The sequence below is a fragment of the Thalassophryne amazonica genome, chromosome 1, assembly GCF_902500255.1.
Source record: "Thalassophryne amazonica chromosome 1, fThaAma1.1, whole genome shotgun sequence".
NCBI classification, from domain to species: Eukaryota; Metazoa; Chordata; class Actinopteri; order Batrachoidiformes; family Batrachoididae; genus Thalassophryne; species Thalassophryne amazonica.
In genome coordinates, this window is record NC_047103.1 from 117,564,819 (window position 1) to 117,587,400 (window position 22,582).

General features: G+C 39.4%; 1 protein-coding gene across 1 annotated transcript in view; it reads left to right on the forward strand.

Moving 5' to 3' along the window:
- fam207a (family with sequence similarity 207 member A) overlaps window positions 1-22,582 on the forward strand; it is a 120,969-nt gene that overhangs the window by 93,034 nt on the left and 5,353 nt on the right. The window contains exon 3 of the mRNA XM_034173665.1: window positions 15,126-15,194. Coding sequence (XP_034029556.1) covers window positions 15,126-15,194 — 69 coding nt within the window. The remainder of the gene's footprint in view (window positions 1-15,125; window positions 15,195-22,582) is intronic.

Here is a 22,582-nt window from a genome sequence, read left to right on the forward strand (position 1 = left end):
CTTAGACTGCTGGGGGGTTCCCATGATGCACTGAGTGTTTCTTTCTCTTTTTGCTCTATATGCACCACTCTGCATTTAATCATTAGTGATTGATCTCTGCTCCCCTCCACAGCATGTCTTTTTCCTGGTTCTCTCCCTCAGCCCCAACCAGTCCCAGCAGAAGACTGCCCCTCACTGAGCCTGGTTCTGCTGGAGGTTTCTTCCTGTTAAAAGGGAGTTTTTCCTTGCCACTGTAGCCAAGTGCTTGCTCACAGGGGGTCGTTTTGACTGTTGGGGTTTTACGTAATTATTGTATGGCCTTGCCTTACAATATAAAGCGCCTTGGGGCAACTGTTTGTTGTGATTTGGCGCTATATAAATAAAATGGATTGATTGAATTGCAAGGAATTTAGGCATTCCATCATTTACAGTCCATAATATAATCAGAAGATTCCGAGAATCTGGAGAACTTTCTACATGTAAGCGGCAAGGCCGAAAACCAACATTGAATGCCCGTGACCATGGTAAACATACCACTGTCCCAGCTTTTTTGAAATGTGTTGCAGGCATCCATTTCAAAATGAGCAAATATTTGCACAAAAACAATAAAGTTTATCAGTTTGAACATTAAATATCTTTTGTTTGTGGTGTATTCAACTTAATATAGGTTGAAGAAGATTTGCAAATTATTGTATTCTGTTTTTATTTACATTTTGACACAACGTCCCAACTTCATTGGAATTTGGGGTTGTACATAAAAAAAACATTGGGACTTTTTTGTCCGGTGACTGCAAAGATTCAATTTATACAATGACAATTTAGGTGAGTTTTACTGTACATGGGACTGAACAGTAAATTTACCTTGCAAAGCTTTTACAGTGAAGTCGCTTCCATCCGACACGGCTGACTTTATTTTCCCAACGTTTTCTTCTGTCCGGATCTGAAGGGAACCTGTACATCTTGAAGCCCTTGTTGTGTCTGATTTTGCCTCCAAATGCACAGCAACCTGGGATTTTCAGCACATAAATAAATAAAATAGCTGGATTTACTTGCAGATAGATTAACAGTGAATGCTATTTTGGCCCAAAATGGCACCACGAGTCACGTGACCTTTTTATTTGTTTGTTTATTTATTTAATTATTGGCTCGTCATGTCGCTACTCTCTGAATAAAGGGACTGTACTAACCACTTGGCCACCACCCCTGCTACAACAACAAAAAAAATGTTTCAGGTGAAGTCACGACTACTTTGATTTCACTGCAACACTTCATTGAGTTTTAAGCAATTATTACTTCAACCACAATTCACCATGACAATGAATTTGTGTTTCACACTGTTATGTCAATTAGCAATCTATCCACAGCTTATTGCCAAACTATGGAGGGTGATCATTATCGATCACGGATCAAACATGGTTCATTGCATCACTAGCATCTACCATCTGCTACAGGCTTGTTCATAACATCCGTCTTTTGATTTGTGAGCCAGGAGAACTTTTTTTGCACATCTGTTGTTGCCTCACAGTAATTCTGCTCTACAAGAAGCCTCTAAAAAATAACTAAGATAAATCTAATGATTTATATTAATAAGTGATATGAAAGGCATGACCAGAGTCTCCAGTTATCCATCAGATGTTGCAGCACATTGCCGATTACTAGAGTGTACACACCTCCCCCATTTTCACTGAAATATTTTCTTGCATTAATGTCATGGTTACATTATCAAGTGTTGAAGGAGTTCCTCACCACATTCATCCTGTGTTAGAACATCCCTGTCTGGAAGCACCATTAGCCCTGGCCACAATTGGGATTTTATATGATGTAGCAGACTAACAGCCAACTTGATAACAAAGCCTGGATGTCCAATGACACAGCTGATGTGTAACAAATCACATTTATTCCTGTTGCATACTAAATGCTAATTCTGTGATCAATCAATCAATCAAGTTTTATTTCTATAGCACTTTACAACAGTTTTCACTGAACCAAAGTGCTTTCCAATAGCACTAGCTAGAGATAAAATAAAAAGAACAGTACGAAAAACACAATAAAACACAATAAGAGCATCCAAAATAGAATAAAAATAGACAAAAAAGTGTCAAAGCAATTATGTGCAAAAAGCTGCCCTGAACAAGTATGTTTTGTGATGTATGTGATGTGAATAGAGTTTTCAGTCACACCACTGGAATAAAGTGATATAGTTAAAATTATGATGAATTAATGAATCATGTAGTCTTTAGTCATGTGACTGTTTTCAAATCCACAAAAACTTATTTTTTTCTTTTTTAGTGTGTGTGTGTGTGTGTGGGGGGGGGGGGGGGGGGTCTGACAATGAACCTTGAAAGCACAACTTCTCCTAAATCATTTGGTGGATTTCAGGAGCACAAAATACAATGATACCACACTAGGCATGGGCCGGTATTAGATTCTGACAGAGTCCCTTAATTCAGAGAGTAATGACCATGGAAATAGAGACCTGGAATGGACGTCACGTGACTAGCGGCGTGCGGCATGGCGGCCATTACTAAGGGTGGAGAGAACGCCTTGAGCAAGTTAAGGCTGTTAAACAGAAGTGAAATGAGGGGAAAAAAGGCAGCCAATGCTTCGCCATCAACTGCACCAACTACAAAAACAAATTCTCGAATACTAAAATGAACTGTACAATAGCCTTAATGTAATTATGTAAAACAAATGTCTATTTTAAAGTGTACGTGTAAATGACCACAATGGCAAGGCATACTTCAGATTTATATTTTAATACATAAGGATTTTTTATCCAGGCATGTATAGGTTCATTGGAGCTTTTAATCAGCTTGAATACAACTTACAAAGCCTCTTTTATAAAAATACATTGAGAATTATGACAGGAAAAAGCATCACAGTAAATGAACAGAATGGCATATTTTTCCCCAGATTTCCACACTTTACATAAAACATTTTTTTCTAACCAGACATGTATTGGTTCATTAGAAAGAGCAATTAAAGGGCTTTAAAACAAGCCTACTTTATTAAAATCTGTTAACAAATAGCGACAATAGAATGAGAAAAGCAGCACAGTTTGTCATAATTTCCCCAAATTTCTGCATTTTACATGTTTTGTTTTTTTTCACCCACACGTGCATAGGTGTATTGGAAAGAGCTTTCAAAGGGCTTTAAAACAAGCCTACATTTATTAAAATCCATTAAGAAATAGCGACGCAAGTGCAAAAAAGTGGTCAGTTTATTATTTATGATCTGCACATTTCCACCCTTAGCATTTCCACCCTGTCCTGAGCGACGCTAATAGATTGAGGCACGCACGTCCATTCCAGGTCTCTATTTCCATGGTAACGACATGACAATCTGGAAAAAAAAATGGTCACGTGACTCATGGTCTTGGGTTCAAAATAGCATTCGCTGTTAATCTGTTTGCATGTAAATCCAACTATTTTATGTATTTATTCACTGAAAATGTCAGGTTCTTGTGCATTTGGATGCAAAAATACAGTAGACACAGCAAGGCCTTCAAGTTGTACAGATTCCTTTCAGATCCGAACAAAAGAAAAATTTGAGAAAATAAAGTCAGCCACGTGGGATGAAAGTGACATCATCTTCAAAATTTTCAGAGGTAAATTTATTGTTCAGTCCCATGTACAGTAAAGCTCACCTAAACAGCCATCGTATAAACCAGATATTTGCAGTTAATGGACAACAAAGTTTTTGCATTGTTTTCCATGTAATAAACACTGTGTATATGTAACAGATTTTGTATAACGGAAGTGATAAAATGTTCTATCTGATCACAGTGTATTTCCATTAAAAAAAAACCCTCACATGTGGGACCGGAGTCATTTCTGTGATTAAAAACTGTCCGATTATTTTTTTTTTTTTTCACACCATGCTCAAATACGGACCCGCAGCCTGACGTGCACCTGTTGAATCAGACACAGCAAAAGGCCGTAATTTGACACTTTCCTGCTTTCACTCCTTCGTCTCCTCTCATATTTTAATAGTTTTGCAGCGCACACGCTGATTACAAATGGATCAGAAAAGTCCACAAATTTACAACACAGAGTTGGAAAAAGAGAAAATTACACATCTTACCTTTGCATTTGAGGTGATGATTGTAGAAAGAAAAGCTTGTTAAGGATCAAATTAATCCATAAGAAAGCATAATACAGCAATGGAGAACTTTAAAACTGGCATGCTTGTCGGGGTCATGGCACGGAGTTAGAGAGTTACAGAAGCATAAATCAGGCTTTAAATTAATTAAATAAATAATCATAAATTGTAAGTTCATGTAATTTGATAGCTTAACTATTTTTATATTTATTGTGATAGCACCTGTACCTGGATGTGTTGCTTTATGTGGTTAATTAATAAAAAAAATGTTGAAAACATAAAAGGTTCATTCAGTTAAGCACAATTGGCCCCCAAATGGCACCATTTTCTCAGTTGACACTACTCTCAATAAATGGACCCTACTGACAGAATGATAACCTCAAGCAAAGATTTCATGGTATTACATTTACAGTTCTAAAATATGTGATGTCTGGGCAAAAAAAAAACCCTTTTTTAATTAAATGAACACTACATACAGCTGAATGTAATGAATAGATTTGTTTTATAGTGTCCCCTGCAATTGTGGTGACATCTGTGAATTTCATTTAATGGTTGATGGCTTTGTACATGTAAACACTGATGAAAATACATGAAGGTCTGAGTGTGATCGTGAATAACCAGCCACACGACCACATTAGATGGAAAACTTGCCATTCGCTGGCAGTGATTGACTGGGCTCTCTATATTTTATGTACAGCTGCACAATTTTAGGAAAAAAACACAGATGCTTTTTTTTCACCTGTGTTGATATTTAAATTGTGATTGTTTGATATAAAGAACAACCCCAAATCATAACAAGCTGGAACGGTATGAGAAATGCAAATAAAAATAACAAACAAAAACCCAGTTATTCATGCACTTGGGTGCTCAGTTTAATCTCCTAATGTACATCTATTCCTGCATTTAAAAAAAAAAAAAAAAATGGGAGAGAGGCAGTTTAATGAGGTAACAAAAAATCTTTTTAATTGTGATATTATTTCAAACAGGTGATGTCAACAGGAGTTTGTAATTGTGATTTGGTACAACAGCAGTATCCACAAAAGAGTCTTTGGGGAGCAAAGATGGGCAGAGGATCTCTCGTTTGTCAGAAAAATGTGGCAAAATTATGGAAGTGTGTAAAAGCAAGGTTCTTCAAAGAAAGATTAGAGTTTTGCGTATTTCTCCCTCTACAGTGCAATGATGCAAGGAATCTAGAATAATTTCAGTGTGTAAAGGGCAAAGGCACAAGCCTCAGCTGAACACCCTTGATTTCAGATCCATCAGATGGCACTCTGTTAGAAACAGTAATTCATCAATAGCTGATATAACCGCATAGAAAAGGGATTACTTTGGCAAAACTTTGTTGAGAACTACAATACAGTTACATTCATAAATGCCACTTAAAAGGGAAGCATGTATTATGTTCAGACAAATTAGTTTTCCAGATCTTTTCTTGGAAAACTAAACAATGTGTTCTCCAAATCTGAAGGACAATCCAGACTATCATCAACACATCCAAAAAAGCTAGGGTCTGTCATGGTATGGGGTTGTGTCAGTGCCCTTGGCAAGGGTAAGTTGCACTTCTGTGGCAGCATTAATGTAAAAGTATATGAAAGAAGGAATGGCAACATTACCAATTGGAAAATGCTTTCGTATTCCTTTTTTTTTTAATGTTTTTCAGGCCAATAAGGCAGGAATGGTTGAGACTGTCAGTGTAGCACAACTCTTTAGGCTATGAACAGCCTCCAAGGCCTAGATATTATAGACCGACAATGCACAGGATGCATACAGTTGTATGCAAAAGTTTGGACACCCCTGATAATCAAATCATTGGTTGTCTGGATCAGAAATTTCAGTTAAATCATATAACAGATTAATACACTGATATTTGAGAAGTAAAATTAAGTTTCTAGTATTTACAGAAAATGTACAATAATTATTTCAACAAAATTAGGCAGGTGCATAATTTTGGGCACCCTTGTCATTTTATTGATTTGAATACATTTAGCACTAATTATTGGAACACAAAATTGGTTTGGTAAGCTCATTGACCCTTGACCTCCTTCAACAGATGAATCCAATCATGAGAAAGGGAATTTTAGGTGGCTATTTGCAAATGTATCCCCTCTTTGCATCTCTTCTAATGAGTGGCAACATGGGGGTCTCTAAACACCTCTCAAATGACCTGAAAACAAAGATTGTTCAACATCATGGTTTAGGGGAAGGATACAAAAAGCTATCTCAGAGATTTCAGCTGTCAAGTTTCCACTGTGGGGAATATAGTGAGAAAATGGAAGACCACAGACACAGTACTAGTTAAGGCCCAAAGTGGCAGGCCAAGAAAAATCTCAGATAAGCTAAAATGAAGGATGGTGAGAACAGTCATAGTCAACCCATAGACCTGCTCCAAAGACCTACAACATGATCTTGCTGCAGATAGTGTATCTGTGCGTCGTTCAACTATACAGCGCACTTTGCATTTTTTCTGTTGGGGTCCCAAAATTTATGCACCTGCCTAATTTTGTTTAACCTCTTAAACCCTAGAGTCCCCAAATTTGGGGTCTTGCCAGTGTTTTGGAACATTTGAACACTCATAACTAACCAGTGCTGACACCAACATACACTTATTATACATCAAAATGTCAAGCGAAGTCTCCTCTACAAAGGTATCCCCTTAAATCACATATCAACTAACCACAGCTGAAACGCCAAGCAAATAAAGACATAAATTGGAATTAATTTTTTGGGAAAAAAACTCATTTACTCCTACCAAGTATTATTTACTTTCAATTTTTTTGCATCCACAACATCCCCTAGGACCTGTCTTTTAGCTGATCCAATCTTTTGCATTTTTGACCTTGTACAAGCTGAGAAATAAATCATAATGTATGGGTATGTGATTTTGGTGAAATAGGCTCTAGGGCTTAAGGGGTTAAAGAATTATTGCACACTTTCTGTAAATCCTTTAAACTTCATTTCACTTCTCAAATATCACTGTTTGTCTGCTATATGATATTTTTAAATGAAATTGCTGATTCAAACAACCAATGATTTATAAAGGAAAATCATGAAAATTATCAGGGGTGCCCAAACTTTTGCATACAACTGTATCTGCCAATAGCAGGTCTCATCAGCTGTGCTGGGGTGGCTGATATATATTAACAAATTATATTAAGTTGACCACACAAAACATGACACATTTTGAGTTGATGCGGTCTGCAATGAAACAGGGATCAAAGTAAATTTCATTCACTGCAGGTTTTTTTTTTTTTTTTTTTTGCCATTTTCTTTTCCATCAAAATTGTTTATGATTTGGGGTTGTAGATTCAGTTTGTAGCAGAGGTGGAACGAAGTTATCATCAAGTCACTCTCAAGTCATGAATCAGCACGTCCTAAGTCAAGTCTCAAGTCATCACCAATTGTTTGCAAGCTAACTTGATACTTGACTTGGGACTTGCAGATTGATGAGTTGACAGTGACTTCGTCCCACCTCTGGTTCATGGTGCTACTGGTTTTGTTGTTGTTTTTTCAGATACTTGATTTATTTTTATTTGTAAATACTTATTAAAGAAATTTGAACCTTAAACTGACTACACTTTTGTACTGAAATTCACCAGTTTAACTTGTTTATTGTAGCATGGTAATTTTCAAACCTTAATATTAAAATTGTAGTTACTAAAGTTATAGATAATAACAGCTGCAGCTAGATTGTCTGAAAATGTAAAGTCATTGTTTATTTACAAGTTTAAATATCCCATGAAGGAGCTGTTCAGTGCTCAGGGGCCCCTCAGCAGAACTGCCTCTTGCCCACAAGCTCATTACAGCCCTTAAATCAGGGAACAAAGAAGAAGAAAGGTGTTGTGATGGATCTTTGTTAGTGTTTTTACTGAACTCTCATGGTTGCTATGAGATGATGTAATATTTTCCCCTTTCCTAGATTTTCCATTATTGACTGATTTCTCTCAGTTGTCACTTTGTGTTCTGTAAAATGTTTTTGTGTGATCCCAGCTGCTGTATTCTTCCTGTAATCAGCAGAACATCAGCCCAGGCAGTGAATCAGGATCACTTAAAAATGCTCAGGCAGTTGGCTGTGCACTTAGAGGTTGAAAACCTCAACTTCAGGAAGTAAAAGTCCAACAATATATTTCTGCTACCTGTGCACCTCAAACAGGTGATTTCATTAATTGGCTCATTTGCTTGCTTGAAGAATTGAACTCATTAGAATCGGCTGGTTTAGTGGGTGGATACTCGCTGAAACTGGGGTTTTCCACCTCTCTTGTGCACCAGAGCATTTTGGAGTTGAAACTAAATAATATATGATTTTGAACTGTTGACTTTCACTTTTCACTTTGAATTCTAGAGCAATTACGTTCCAAATTTGGTGAACAGTGTAAGAATTCCAGCTCTTTTTCTGGGTCCACCGTGTAATGCATTGGACGAAATCTTAAGCAACTCCAAGGAATTAAGAATTAATGCTGTAAATCCAGTGAGAGCTGTGCAGCATGCAGGAGCATGACAGAACTGTGACAGACTGGAGATGCACAATAGATGATGGGAGAAGGATGACGGCAGAGTGACTATAAAAAATTACAAACCTCAGAAAAATGTTTTGGTTTAAGAAAACGTACCTGTGCTCAGGTAAATCCAAGAAATCACTCTCTTAACATCATAATGTTCATGCTGTAACACCATGGAGGGTCATTCAGTGTGTGGCTGTATCATGGTGGCTAGCAGAATGCATGATGGGAAAAGGACAATGGCCAGTGTTCAATGTGAAATCAACGCAAATATGAACCAACACTTTGCCCCAGTGTGTGATGATCTTTCCCCAACTTCTGTTGGTTCCTGCTTGTTTTGTTGGTTGGTTGGTTTGTTTTTAGCACAGGATCCTCATTTCTTAAGCCCCTTTCACACCGGGGCCGTCGTAGAGTTGCGTATTGTGGTGTACCAACTATGTTGAGCTATGCAGTTTTATGCCGAATTTAAGCAGCTCTACACCGAGTTTTTGCTCCTCTACACAGCAGTATGCTGAGGGCTACGTGAGGCAGACGCAAAAAAATTAAACATGTTTATTTTTTTCGGCTGGACACAGAAATTAGTTTTTAAGCAAGTCTACGCAACACTCCACTACTATATGTAAATCTACACAACACTGCACTACTGTATACCAAGTAGGGATGAGCGAGCACACCATATCTGTTCAACCATCTAAATTATCTGTATCCGTATCTGTACTCGTACTGGGTGGGGCCTAAACCGGAAGTGGGCGTGGTTTAACCCAAAAATGGCTGGGGCTTAAATCAATACATTATTTTAACTCTGAAATTGATATGGTTTGATCAGAAGTTGCTATAGTTATTGTTTATTTGAAAACTATTGACAGAACAGCCTCAAAATTGAGATTCAAATCAATCTTTTTGATCACAAATGTAAGAGAACTATTTGCAGAACAAGTTTTTTTTTTTATGAACTCAGAACAGGAATATTCTTAAGTCTATGAGTGAATATGTAAAGAACAGCCTCACAATTGAGATTCGATGTTTTTGATCACAATAATAAAGGAACTATTTTAGAGAATGTTTTTTTTATAAATTCAGAACATGAATATTCTTAAGTGTATGAATGAATAACAGAACAGCCTCAGAATTGACATTCAGTGTAGTAGGAAATTATGAACTACTAAGTATGCATGAACAAGAGTTGTCATGCTCAACACAACTTTCTTTTTTTTTAATTTTATGATCAAACTGATTTTTTTTTTTTCAATTATTTGTTTATTTTTACTATCTAATGTTCTTGGCATTTTTTTCCACACAAAGTTTAACAATATTGATTAAAGTGTGTGTGTGTGTGTGTGCATGGGTGGACTGTGTGTGCCTATGTGTTTGTGACTGAGAGGGAGAGAGAGAGAGATTGTTCGACTGACCAATTTATTTTTATGAACTGCAGTGATGAAGTGTCAGATACTGGAGGCAGCCATATTCAATAAAAATATTAATATAGGCTACTTTGTGTGTTCAGCTATATGTGTGTAAGTGGTCTGTAAGACTGTTTAATTTTAGTGATCTGTGTGAATTTGGTGATTCATGCAAACATCTAGTGATGGCAAACAGGGAAATAATATGTCAGCCTTGTTCACTGTATTCTTCTCAAAAGCACCGCGTTCAGTAGGAGCAAAGTTTTCCAACTGACTTTATATCACCAACAAAACGAAGAGCAAACAAACAGTTAAAAATAAATAAACAAAAACACGACTGGAGTGGAGGGAGTGACAGACGTGACATGAGCCGTTTTCTGCTGTCTTGTCAAAAGCTCTGTGTAGGATACAAAACAAGTTCAACTAACTTTAAATATCAGACAAACCGAAAAAGAGGCGAGCTGAAGAAAACTTTACTGAGTACTGACAGAGCAACGTGAGGCAGAATCCAGCCCAGCACAGAGAGAGATTGTGTGTGTGTGTGTGTGTGTGTGTGTGTGTGTGTGTGTGTGTGTGTGTGTGTGTGTGTGTGTGTGTGTGTGTGTGTGTGTGTGTGTGTGTGTGTGTGTGTGTGTGTGTGTGTGTGTGTGTGTGTGTGTGTGTGTGTGACTGGCCAATCACAGAGCGTAAAGACAGTCAGCCAATGAGAATTTTCCTTCAGCACAAGCACAGATATTGATGAGTTTTATTCGGATCATGCTCGTGCTCGTTAAAAATGCTTTGTCCATACCCTAATCAACCCTAATACCAAGCCTCCACAATTCTACACAACCCTACACAAGATGAAAAATCCTTTCAGGGTTTTTTTTTTTTTATCAGTACATACCTGCATTGATAGATTTTATTCATCCCACTGGACTTTGCTGGCAGTGAAGCTTCAAAACCACGGAAAAGGAGGAGGTGGGCCAAGTTTCCATGTTGAGAGAACATGTCCACATCAACTCCTCTCGGATGGATCATGTGCACCATTGCGCTAAGTTCTGTCAAGATTGTGGCAAGTTAAATAAAGTCTATTAATTCCTGCTCACGGACCGACAGGACATGTCCACCGTCCACTCCTCATGGACGGACTGCGCGGGTGATTGCCAGCTGCACTTTCACCTTCTCAAGTTCTCTCATGATTGTGACATGTTAATAAAGTCTATTAACTCCTGGAAATAATGTATTCTGACTTTTTCCAATGTAAATGGACTACATTTTATATAGCGCTTTCCATCTGCATCAGACGCTCACCCCGATGTGAGCCTGCTGCCATGCAAGGCGCCCACTACACACCGGGAACAACTAGGAGATTAAGGACCTTGCCCAAGGGCCCTTAGTGATTTACCAGGTCAGGCTGGGATTTGAACCCAGGATCCTCTGGTCCAAAGCCTTCCGCTTAACCATGAGACCATCACCTCCCCTAAATGTATCAAATCCATCTGTGTGTCCAGGCAATCTGTAGCTTTATGGACCCAAGCTTTTCTCCTCTGAGCGCAAGGTTTCTCTCTCTCTCTCTCTCTCTCTCTCTCTCTCTCTCGCTCTGTCTGTCCGTCCGTCCGTGCAACTACACAGCCATGATAAAGCAGCAGCTTGTGTCCTGTTGTACGTCTGAAAATGTGAGTGATGTTTGCTTTTTATGTACCATTTTGAGTAGGCAGGAGTGGACCTTGAAAGGCAGAAAAATAGCGGCGAGGGCTACATACATGTCAGTAAGCAACCATATGCAACTGTAAGCAAGACTAGGAACGCAACCATAGGTCTTCACACACCAATCTGTGCAATTTTCCAGCATACTCCATAAGCCCCTTTCACACTGGCATATTTGTAGAGCTGCTTATTGTGGCGTATCGTCTATGCTGAGTTGAGCTGCTCTCTGCCCACTTTTAGCAGCTCTACGTCACGTTTTTGCTCCCTATGCAGCAGTATGTTGAGGGCTACGCGCACAGGATGGAAGAAATTAAACATGTTTAATTGTTTGTTTTTTCTTTTTTGGGTCCAAGGGCCGCAAACAGTTTGTGAAACGACCCCCAAACTCTGAATTCAAGCCACAGTTCACAGTGAAGACAGTGAAGCATGGTGGTGCAAGCATCATGATATGGGCATATTTCTCCTACTGTGGTGTTGGGCCTATATATCGCATACCAGGTATCATGGATCAGTTTGGATATGTCAGAATACTTGAAGAGGTCATGTTGCCTTATGCTGAAGAGGACATGCCCTTGAAATGGGTGTTTCAACAAGACAATGACCCCAAGCACACTAGTAAATGAGCAAAATCTTGGTTCCAAACCAACAAAATTAATGCCTCGCAGATGTGAAGAAATCATGAAAAACTGTGATTATACAACTAAATACTACTTTAGTGATTCACAGGATTGCTAAAAAAGCAATTTGAACATAATAGTTTTGAGTTTGTAATGTCAACAGCAGATGCTACTATTATTGTGAACACCCCCTTTTCTACCTTTTTTTTTTTACTAATAGCCCAATTTCATAGCCTTAAGAGTGTACATATCATGAATGCTTGGTCTTGTTGGATTTGTGAGAATCTACTGAATCTACTGGTACCTTGTTTCCCATGTAACAATAAGAAATATACTCAAAACCTGGATTAATCTTTTTAGTCACATAGCACTACTATTATTCTGAACAGTACTATGTGTATATGTGTATATATATATATATATATATATATATATATATATATGTGTGTGTGTGTGTGTGTGGTTGGTTTCAGTGCAGAAGGTTCCGGGTTCAAATCCCACCTCTGCCACATTTCTCCATGTAATGTGGAGTTGTGTCAGGAAGGGCATCCGGCATAAAACCTGTGCCAATTCAACATGCAGATCCACCTTGGATTTACTGTGGTGACCCCAAGTGCAAACAAGGGAGCAGCCGAAGTGTGTGTGTGTGTGTGTGTGTGTGTGTGTGTGTGTGTGTGTGTGTGTGTGTGTGTGTGTGTGTGTGTGTGTGTGTGTGTGTGTGTGTGTGTGTGTGTGTGTGTGTGTGTATATACATATATATATATATGTATATATATATATACACTGTAAAACAGTTGTATATTCATTCCTTCTTATGAGTTAGATAATGTATATTTAAAATTATGTTTATTATAGATGTAGCTTCTCATCCTAATCGTTCAGATGCATTGCAGCAATGAGATACATTGACACACACTGTTTTCGAGTAGGTTGCACAATGTTCACAAAATTAATGCATGCCAGAAGTTTTGAACAGCAAAACTGTTGCGCAGTTTGCAACAGTTTACAACAAATTTACTCACTGGCACATCAGATTGCGTGCCGGTGCAGGGATCAAATTTGTGCAAGTGTCAAGGCACCTTTACTCCAGCATGCCTCCTATCAGGCTGGCTTGTACAGTACAGACCTGGCAACTGGATGGTTTATAATGGGCATACTTAGCAACTTGATATAAAATGAAAGTAAAGCTGCACCACAAATGCTGCTTTTGCTTCAAAGTTTTACTCCGATGGAGCACAATCAAACAAATTAGATATACAACCCCAATTCCATTGAAGTTGGGACGTTGTAGCTCCTTTTGGAAAATTTAAATACAAATATGAGATCATATTGTAAATCGTACTCACACAGTATTTTTGAGTTAAGTTTTTTTGTAATATTCAGTTTGCATGTTAGCACACGTGCAGAGCCCTGAAGCCCAGTAGAAGCAGTATGGGACTCACCCTATTTTAAAGTTAGCTCCGCTGATGGTGCCATAGTTGAGTCTGTTTGCCAGTGATAGTTTTTAAGACTGACACCCTGTTATGGTTAACCCAGATGAGAATAATGGACCCACAAATGCTGGGAACAGAATGTGACAAACAATGAACAGTTTATTGAATGAATTAACAACCAGCACAAGGCAGCACCAGGGCAGGGAGGCACAGGCTCGACCAGAATGAACAGATGATTACAGATCAGAACCAGGTGGCTGTGGAAGAGCTGAAGGCAGACAGGAACATGGGAAGCAAGGAGTACAGAATAATTGTCATAATCCACGGAAAAAGCACAAACATTACAGAGCAGTAATGCAGACATAAACTGAGGTCAGGTACCAACTAAGCAGAACTGAGTTTCTGGTGTCTGTGAAGTGAAATGACTGGGGTTGAAATACTGCAGCAGGTGATTACAGACAGGTGTGCTCAATCAGATCCATGTCACAGCGCCTGGAGGAGACAGGAAGGGAGGGAGAAGAGAGCAGGCTAGAACAACAAAACAGCCCTACCTCTCCTTATTAAAGCCACCACCCAATCTGCAAAACTATGCATTAATCACCCAAACTCAGTTTACCTCGGTTGTTAGTTTTAACTGGCTTGGTAACTTCAGTATGGATGGGTATGTTCAGGCAGTGTTTGCTCCACCTACGTCACAGCAGTCTTGTTGCATGCCACTCCTTTACTCATTTATGGTTTGGCCAGGAGTTTGATGGTGTCCGGCACTTCCAAATAGCGACATCCAAAACGAAAACTTGACTTAAGAAAACTGGATGTAAAAGTCAGGATTTACTTGTGGTATATTTATGTGTTAGTATATTTTAATTCATTCATTTGGCTTTGATATTTTTTAATTTCATTTATATTATAATTTTGGTTATTTGGGATTGGTTTGACTTTAAAGAGAAATATAAAGAGAATTTAAAGAAAATTGAATAAAGAATGAAGGACGTCTAAATCAACTATATTCAAGATGTTGAAGTAGTATTTGCACTGTATTTTTCAGTTCTGTGATTTCACAGATAAGTAGGAGCATAGTCCTGGGATAAACTATAACATCACCTCTTCCAACTATCGTGGTGGGGCGAAAGCAATAAAGGGTAAATATGGGGAAGTAAAGGAAGAAAAAATGACATACTGTGTCAAAACTCGGCATACACTGATACATTGAAGAGAATTTTGTCTGTCTCATCTAATCTGGTTCAGCTGTGGTGGAAGCTTGCAGGAGTTTGCAGCTGAGTGGTTCCTTCACTACGTTTGATGTATTTTTAAAACAGATGAATTTTGTTTCTCTCAGTCGTTGATTAGTATGCTTTTTCCTCCAGTGACTGTTTGATGTGTGTTACCTTATAACTCTATGTATTTTCACAGGCGCGGAAGTGAAAAAAATCAGGTCGAAGAAAGAGAAGATGAAGGAGAGGAGAGAAAGATGGCTCAACAGTGAGTTCCTGTCAACACTTAGCTTAGTCACCCACATCAATAATCATCCCTCCTCAAAGAGAGGCTGTTGTCTGAATTTCAAACGTCTTTTGACCGCTCAGTCTGTAGCCAGGTTTAGTATAACACAAATCCAGTATAAAAGCTTGTCACATTTTAGGCTCAAAGAGAATCAACTTTTAAACCAGGCACTGTCAAAATTGCTACTCAGTGTCTGTGGATTGTGTCCTCTGTTCATTGTTGAGAATATTTATTTGGTATATTTTGTGAACTTGTCCATTTTTGTCCCACTAAACGAATGATGACCTGAATCAAACCAAGGGAATGTTTAACATGATTTTAGGGATTGGTTCCTGACTGGCTTGTCGGGTGATGAGTCAGAAGCTATGAAAGAATATATGATACCACAGAGAGGAGAGCAGATTCGACACATCACAAGTGTGCACGTATGTGTGTGTGTGTGTGTGTGTGTGTGTGTGTGTGTGTGTGTGTGTGTGTGGTGGGGGGGGGGGGGGGGGGTGTAATCTGATTTAGTTCATTTCAACCAGGAATATGAGTGTAGACAGAGGGCCAAAACTTGATGATCTACACTGCACAGGTTAAAGCCCATAATGCAGGTGAAATAGATTTGTTTTAATTCCACCAGCTTTTTAGATCCAACATGCAGTCTGGGTGCTAAATAAGGTGCAGGGCACAGTGGGTTTGTATTTAGGTACTTAATTAATTGTAGGTGTGTTTTAGTTGTAACATGAATTAAACCAATCAGATCTGTCACTGTTTTTAAGAGAGGCGTGTGCTTGAATCTGGAATGTTGCTATTTTGACAGCGGACTGTGTTTGTGACAGAGGTGAGAGGTTTTTTGGTGATAAAACTGATCTATGCAAAAGGATTAAAGTGCACAGACACACTTATGTCAATCAAAGCGTCCAACTGTACAAGTGGAGCAATTTGGGGATAAAGGACATTGCTTAAAGGCTTAGTCACACGGCACTAAGAAGTACAACGAAGGCAAAACAAAATCTGGATTTTAGTTGACTTTCATTGGCATCATTTAACCTCTGTGCAGTTTGGTTCCTGCAGCTGTCGCTTCATCAGAATTTTTAACCTGTCAAACGAATTCTACTGTCTACAACAGTAGACATTAGAAACTGTCTAAACTGTCTACGAATTCCACCGAAAACCTCAATTCGTCCGTGTTTCATTTTGCTGTCGTTCTTGATGGTTTCTTATTGTTTGCTTAGTTTTTGTAACGTTAGCGTTTAGTTTGACTTCGTTCGACCAGCTGAATGTTTTCATACAGTACAGAAGCTGGTTTGTGAGCGCTGCTGTGGAGGAGAGATGCAGCTCCTCTGCAGTGGTGCTGGTATGTGGTGTGGGGCTTCTGCCGCTGCGTGTCATGGGTTGAGTGTGGCTGCTGTCATGCCGTGGTGCTGGGCAGCCAGGAAGAATTTGTCTTCCTCCTCCACCAGTGCACAACAGTCCATGATCGTGGTGTTGGCCAGCGCTACCTGAGGAGAGAGTTGCTGCACAGAAAGTCTGGCCGGTGTCCTCTCAGGAGCTGCGGCATTCTGTCCATGTCCAGGAGCGCGATCATCCTCGTTGCCATGGAGCTGCTGAGGGCCAACATAACGTAATAAAATTTTCTGTCATATGCGGTGATCTTGCAGAGAGGAACTGCACCTCAGTTTGTCCAAACCAGGCAGCAGTTTACAGAAGTGTGACATTGAGCATCAAGTGTAGAAAAAGTTCCAGCAGCAGCAGAAATTCGAAATTCGTGTGAACAGCTTTGATCCACAGAGGTGTGACATATGAAAACAGAAAACCCAGCGTGATCGTAAATGGCTGCATTCTTTTCTGTCCGACGTTTCAGTCACTGAATTATGTACGAGACAGTCCTTTTGTGCGTGCGAGTACATGTGACTAACTGCTTGAACCACACAGCTGCAGCGCCCGGTGATCAGAAACACTAAGGTCTCTGAACTGAAGCAGCTGAGCACCTCAGTCCTACACCACCTCCTTCATCATCTTCTCTTCCATCTCCATCCACTCAATCTTCTCCTTATGCCATGAGATGGAGGCAGCTCCCTGCCTCCATTCCTGTTTTTTTGCTCTCCTACAGCAAACTTTCGGAGGAGGAAAACCAACTTTAAAATATGGTGCACACTAGGGCTGCCACGACTAGTGGACTCATCACGACTGCGTCAACTATTGAAACCGTCGAAAACTAATTTAGTAGTCAACGAGTCGTTTATTTTATTTAAAGGACATGTTGCATGTCTTTTAACGTCCAGTTACCAGCACAGCATCAAGGTACTAATGATCGTAAATCTCTCTGCACACATGCACTCATAATTAGTGGTTTCTGATGCTTTTTATTCCTCTCCCGAAGCGAGGAAACAGGTGCATTTCCAACAAACGTCTCACTTGGCAATTCTCTGCATTTCTCTGCGTGTGACGTAGATCAGAGCATAACAGATTCATCCCACACAAAAACAGACAGAGCAAAAAGAACCGGTTCTGTCCGATACTGAAGCTTCTGAAATTTTCTTTGAAAGCCGTGGCTCGGATTTGCAGAGGAGACCACACACTTCACCTAAAAACTTTTAACTTTTTTTAGAGATGGTCGGATTTTGGAACTTAAAGTGTCGTGGCGCTGCTGTTTGTGTCACAGCTGCTGAGTCCTGCTGCGGACATGCCTAGACATGCAGAAGTATGTCTCATATTAGAAAAACTCAGAAAACACTATTTTCAGGAGATGATAGACAATTTATTGTGCCACTAATGGACCAGTGGACCGTTCCATGCCTGATGATGGCATTTGCAATCGTGCGTGATGTGTGCATGAAGGCTTCTTTTTGCTGAGGAATTATTTGGAAATCTTTACACTGGGGTGAGTGGAATGTTATTTTTTCTTCATCTTTTTCTTTGTGTTTTCAATGAAAGTATTTTTTTTTCTTTCAAAGAGTCTGTGCATGTGATGTGTGTGTGCATGCGTGCAGCAGCTGTTTTAATCCCCAATTTAGATGGACTTCTGGCTGAATTTGAACAATATATAATTAGTATTAAGATTGTAGACTCTCTGAAATGTCATAAAACTGTCAATCTCTATGAGGAACTTTTTAAAAAGAGAATTAATGTTGAATAATCCCTTATAAAACAGCTGACATGCAGGTTAACAATGGAAACCGTCCTTAAACCCCGAGAAAAATCAACGGGCTACATAATGTGTTCGTAAATAAAAACGAACGTAACCAGCCACTACAAGTCCCAAAAAACTAAAAGTATTTTAAAAATCTGCCTTCAGTTCCAGTGAAAAGAACCAACAGTGACAGCCAGTACAAGGCATTGATGCATGTAAATGGTTCTTTCCACTCAGGCTGAGAGCAGATTTTGGTAATAATTTTTTGGGGCTTGTAGTGGTTATACATGTCTAGTCATTCATATTTGCGAACACATTATGTGTTTGCAAATTACGTATGATCCGACTAGTCGACTAATCGCAAAAATAATCGTTGACTAGTCGACTATCAAAATAGTCGTTTGTGGCAGCCCTAGTGCACACCAGAGTTATTAAATTTTTTTTCCATTTGTTTATTCTTTTATTTCATCTTAAATTTTTGTTTTTCATTCAGTTTAATTTTAGTTTGATGAGTGAAGAGGATAAATACTAGTGCTATTGTGCATCTCACAGTACAACCAGAATGTATGCACACTGAACCCACCTCTGTAAGGCATGTCTGAACACCGTGCCCCAGAAGTCGCAGATAAACTCTGTGCTGGGCTTTAGACTACATTTTTGTTGGTCTATGGCACAGTTGCTTTGTTGTCTCTAGATAGCAATGCACCAGCACTGCTCTTGACCACACCTTATTTTAACACCAACACACCCACAGATGAGCACAATTGCTAAGTAGTGAACATGAATGCTGAGTGTTAAAATCACAGCTAAATTGGTTGAAAACCAGCATTGACACTTACATTGCTGACATGTTTTAGGGCCATCTAAGGAACCAAAAAAAAGGTTTTCTGTAGCATGGAGTGTGAGAGCCGAACCCCTCCCCCCAGACAGAAAACCAGTCCATCACAGGTTACGTCCCCAGCCAAGGCCGATACCCATTGTACAGCTGACCAAGATTCAAATGCAGGTGTACATATTGGTAGCAGGGTTCTCACCAGGATTTTTTTCACAGCATAGGGGGGTGAACTTAGCGGGGCATAGCTATGCGAGTATAAGTGAAGTGCACATCTCGGGCCGCGCATTGCATTATGGGTACGCAACTTTTTTTCGGCTACTAATCCACATTCAAAGGCGGCAAAAAGCAGCAAGGAGTGCTATGATTTGGACCATTTCAACCCCTGGAAAGTTGAGGATTTAAAGCATTTTTGTAAGCACCGTGGATTGCCTGTTACAACCAGGACTGCATACAGCAGTAGACAGAAATGGAAAGAAGAGCTGGCTGCCCTTGCGTATGCTGCATTGGTACAGAAACTACCATTGGTGCTGACAAAGGAGGAAAAGAGAGCTGCTGTTGAAAATGACTACCAGTCTTTGTTGATAGTTGGAGACAAACAAATTTCTGACCCCTTGAAGGTAACCGATGGACTGTGGATATTGCAGAATATTTGCTAAGCAGGGATGAGAAATCGCTACTCCATCGGCTTTGTAATGACTACAAGGAAGGTGGGTCTCACATATAACCTCTTTGGTGTCACGTTTGTTTTGATAAGTTGACAGACATACAGTGATATGTGCATGCATGCAGTTCGTTTATAGAACATGTCAATATTACAGTATTACGTGCCATGCCATTCATGGCACGACATTACGTCATAAGCCGATGCACGAAAACAGCGCCATCAACCACATTATAATTCAGTACGGTTTCAGGATATTGACAAAATAAATGTGTGCATGAAACTTACAATTTTAGTCCGTCTTTTACGTCCATCTGGATCTTTCTTTTCTGTGGGAAAATTTTGTAGAATGAACGGAGGTTTACAACCACATTTCTTCCTCTTTCCGTCTTTGGGTGAGCTCGGCGGAGCCTTGCAATCGTGTGTTTTCAGCCACCTTTCAAGCCTATAAATTCCGTTTGAGCATTTGAAAACAGCACAGTGCGCACCTGTCATTATTGTATGCGTCGCTTAAGGCTTAAAGCCGTTGAAACAATCCCTGTAAGCCTATACTTTTACAGTCCGCTAACGCTACTGTATACGAAATTCAATGGGAGCGGTATGAGTTTGGTAGCTGGAATGTTTGACCCTGTTTGACCCACACATGTGTATGCATTGCGCACTTCGCTTATTGTAGGAGGGTCTGGGGACATCCCCCCCCTCCCAAACAAAGCTTTGAAATTTATAACCCTATGAAAAACTATTTCCTGTATTTTGAAGGCCATTTTTTTGTTGCTAACTGGGACATTAAATAACGTGTGACAGGAAGAAAAAAAAACACAGAAAAGCCCCCTATGCTGGTTAAATCACAGCACAGGGGATCCAAATCTCAGCATAGGGGCCCCCTTTGCTCAACTGAGCAGGTGAGAACCCTGGGTGGTTTAACTGTTTTACCCACTGAGGAACCTCCTCTGTGATTCTTGTTAAATACATACTTGTCCTCAATCCATGTCTATATTGGAAAATTACAGTATTAGTTCTTTATTAGTCTTGCTAAAAAATGAAAGCATCACATCCTTGGTGGTGGTGGTTTTACTGGTTTTGGTTAACAGAACTATAAAAATACATTGTATGTAATGCTTTTCTAATCTGTGGCTCAGATGTTGCATTTCCGTTGCATATATACTGTATCTTCTCTCCACTGTTGGAACCGTCACCACTGCCATCATCTCATAATTGTGATTGTGCTTGTAACTGTATCTATCTGCTGAGCCAATCAATTCCTCAGTAACACAACACATATCCTCTACAAGCGTATAATTAGGAACTAATGGCTGTGCCACCCAATCCTGCTGAAACCCAAAACCAGCTACATGGTTGACAGTTTTTTGGAATTAGAAGTAAATCAACAAGATGAGCCTTTTTCAGAACCCAAGCACGCATATGGATAGCACAGTTTGTCAGCTGTGACATTAGAAAGGTCTCAGAAGTCAAAATACAGTAAGATGAGGACATCATGGTAAAGATAGACGTTTAATCTTCTGTGACCTCTTCTCAGCATGCACCTAACGTAAGGTGCATAAGGAACACTTTAGGATGTTCCTTATGTAACATGAATTTTGCGAATGGACTGTCAGCAATCAGGTGATGTATAAATGCTCTGTACCTCATTTGGACTTTGTGTCCTTATGAGATTTACCATTATATGTTCATGAACTACTGCACAGAACAAGAACAACTCAATTGTTTTATGTTTTTCCTCCATTATCTTATTTAAAACACTACTGTTTACTCAATAGTGAACAGTCATGCTGTATGCTGCAGTGTTTATCCATAGAATTTATTTTTCAGGCCCAGTCGTTCTCACCTTTAGTCCACATAAAATGAGGTGGGGCCAAACATTGCCCGTGGACCGCAGATTGGCAGCCCTCATTCATGCTCTGCACAGCTGCTGACTTAACAAGCTGCATTACAAGAAACCATTACACAGATAACTTTACAAAGATTTTTTTTTTTTTTTTTTAAATGAGACGTTGCCTGTAGCAGCACAGATTCCTCATGTATAACAGGAGTTTTAACAGCACCAAAGAATCACACAAACTCTGAGTGTGCATTTCAGGAAAATCGTGTGCAGTGTAAAAATGTATTTGGAGGTGGAGGTTAATGTCCAACTTTTGTTATGCCAATAGAAGACAAAATCTGTGGAATAGATGTCAGATTCTGATATTTGATACTGTTTATTGAAAGCTCTGCTTACGTTCATTGAAGCAAACAGCACCAGGAGGTTTTAATGTTGTGATGCTGTCTACTGATTGCCAGTGAGTAAGTAAGTAAGTCACTTTGGCTTCTTCCCTGTTTCTCAAGTGGTCACCACAGCAGATCCATGGTGGATCTGCATACTGATTTGGCACAAGTTTTACATTGGATGCTCTTCCTCATGCAACGCCACATTACATGGACAATGGGCAGTTGTGGTCTTAAACCAGGAACCTTCCACACTAGAAACAAGTGCACTAACTGCTTGGCCACTGCCACTACAACTTAAAAATAATAATAATAAATAAATAGAACTAGTGTGTTGCCTGTGGGGATCCCCAGGCTCTAGATTGGGTAGTGTTTATAAAATAGGTAGCTGACATTTTTCAAGGGTGGTAATAAATAAAGCAAAGCTTGTATAATAAGTTGGAATGGTGTGTGAGTCCAGAATGTTTTTAGAACGTTAGACCTTAGTTCTCAACAGTTTATACAGGAAAAACCCTACCCTTTTTTTTTCCTGT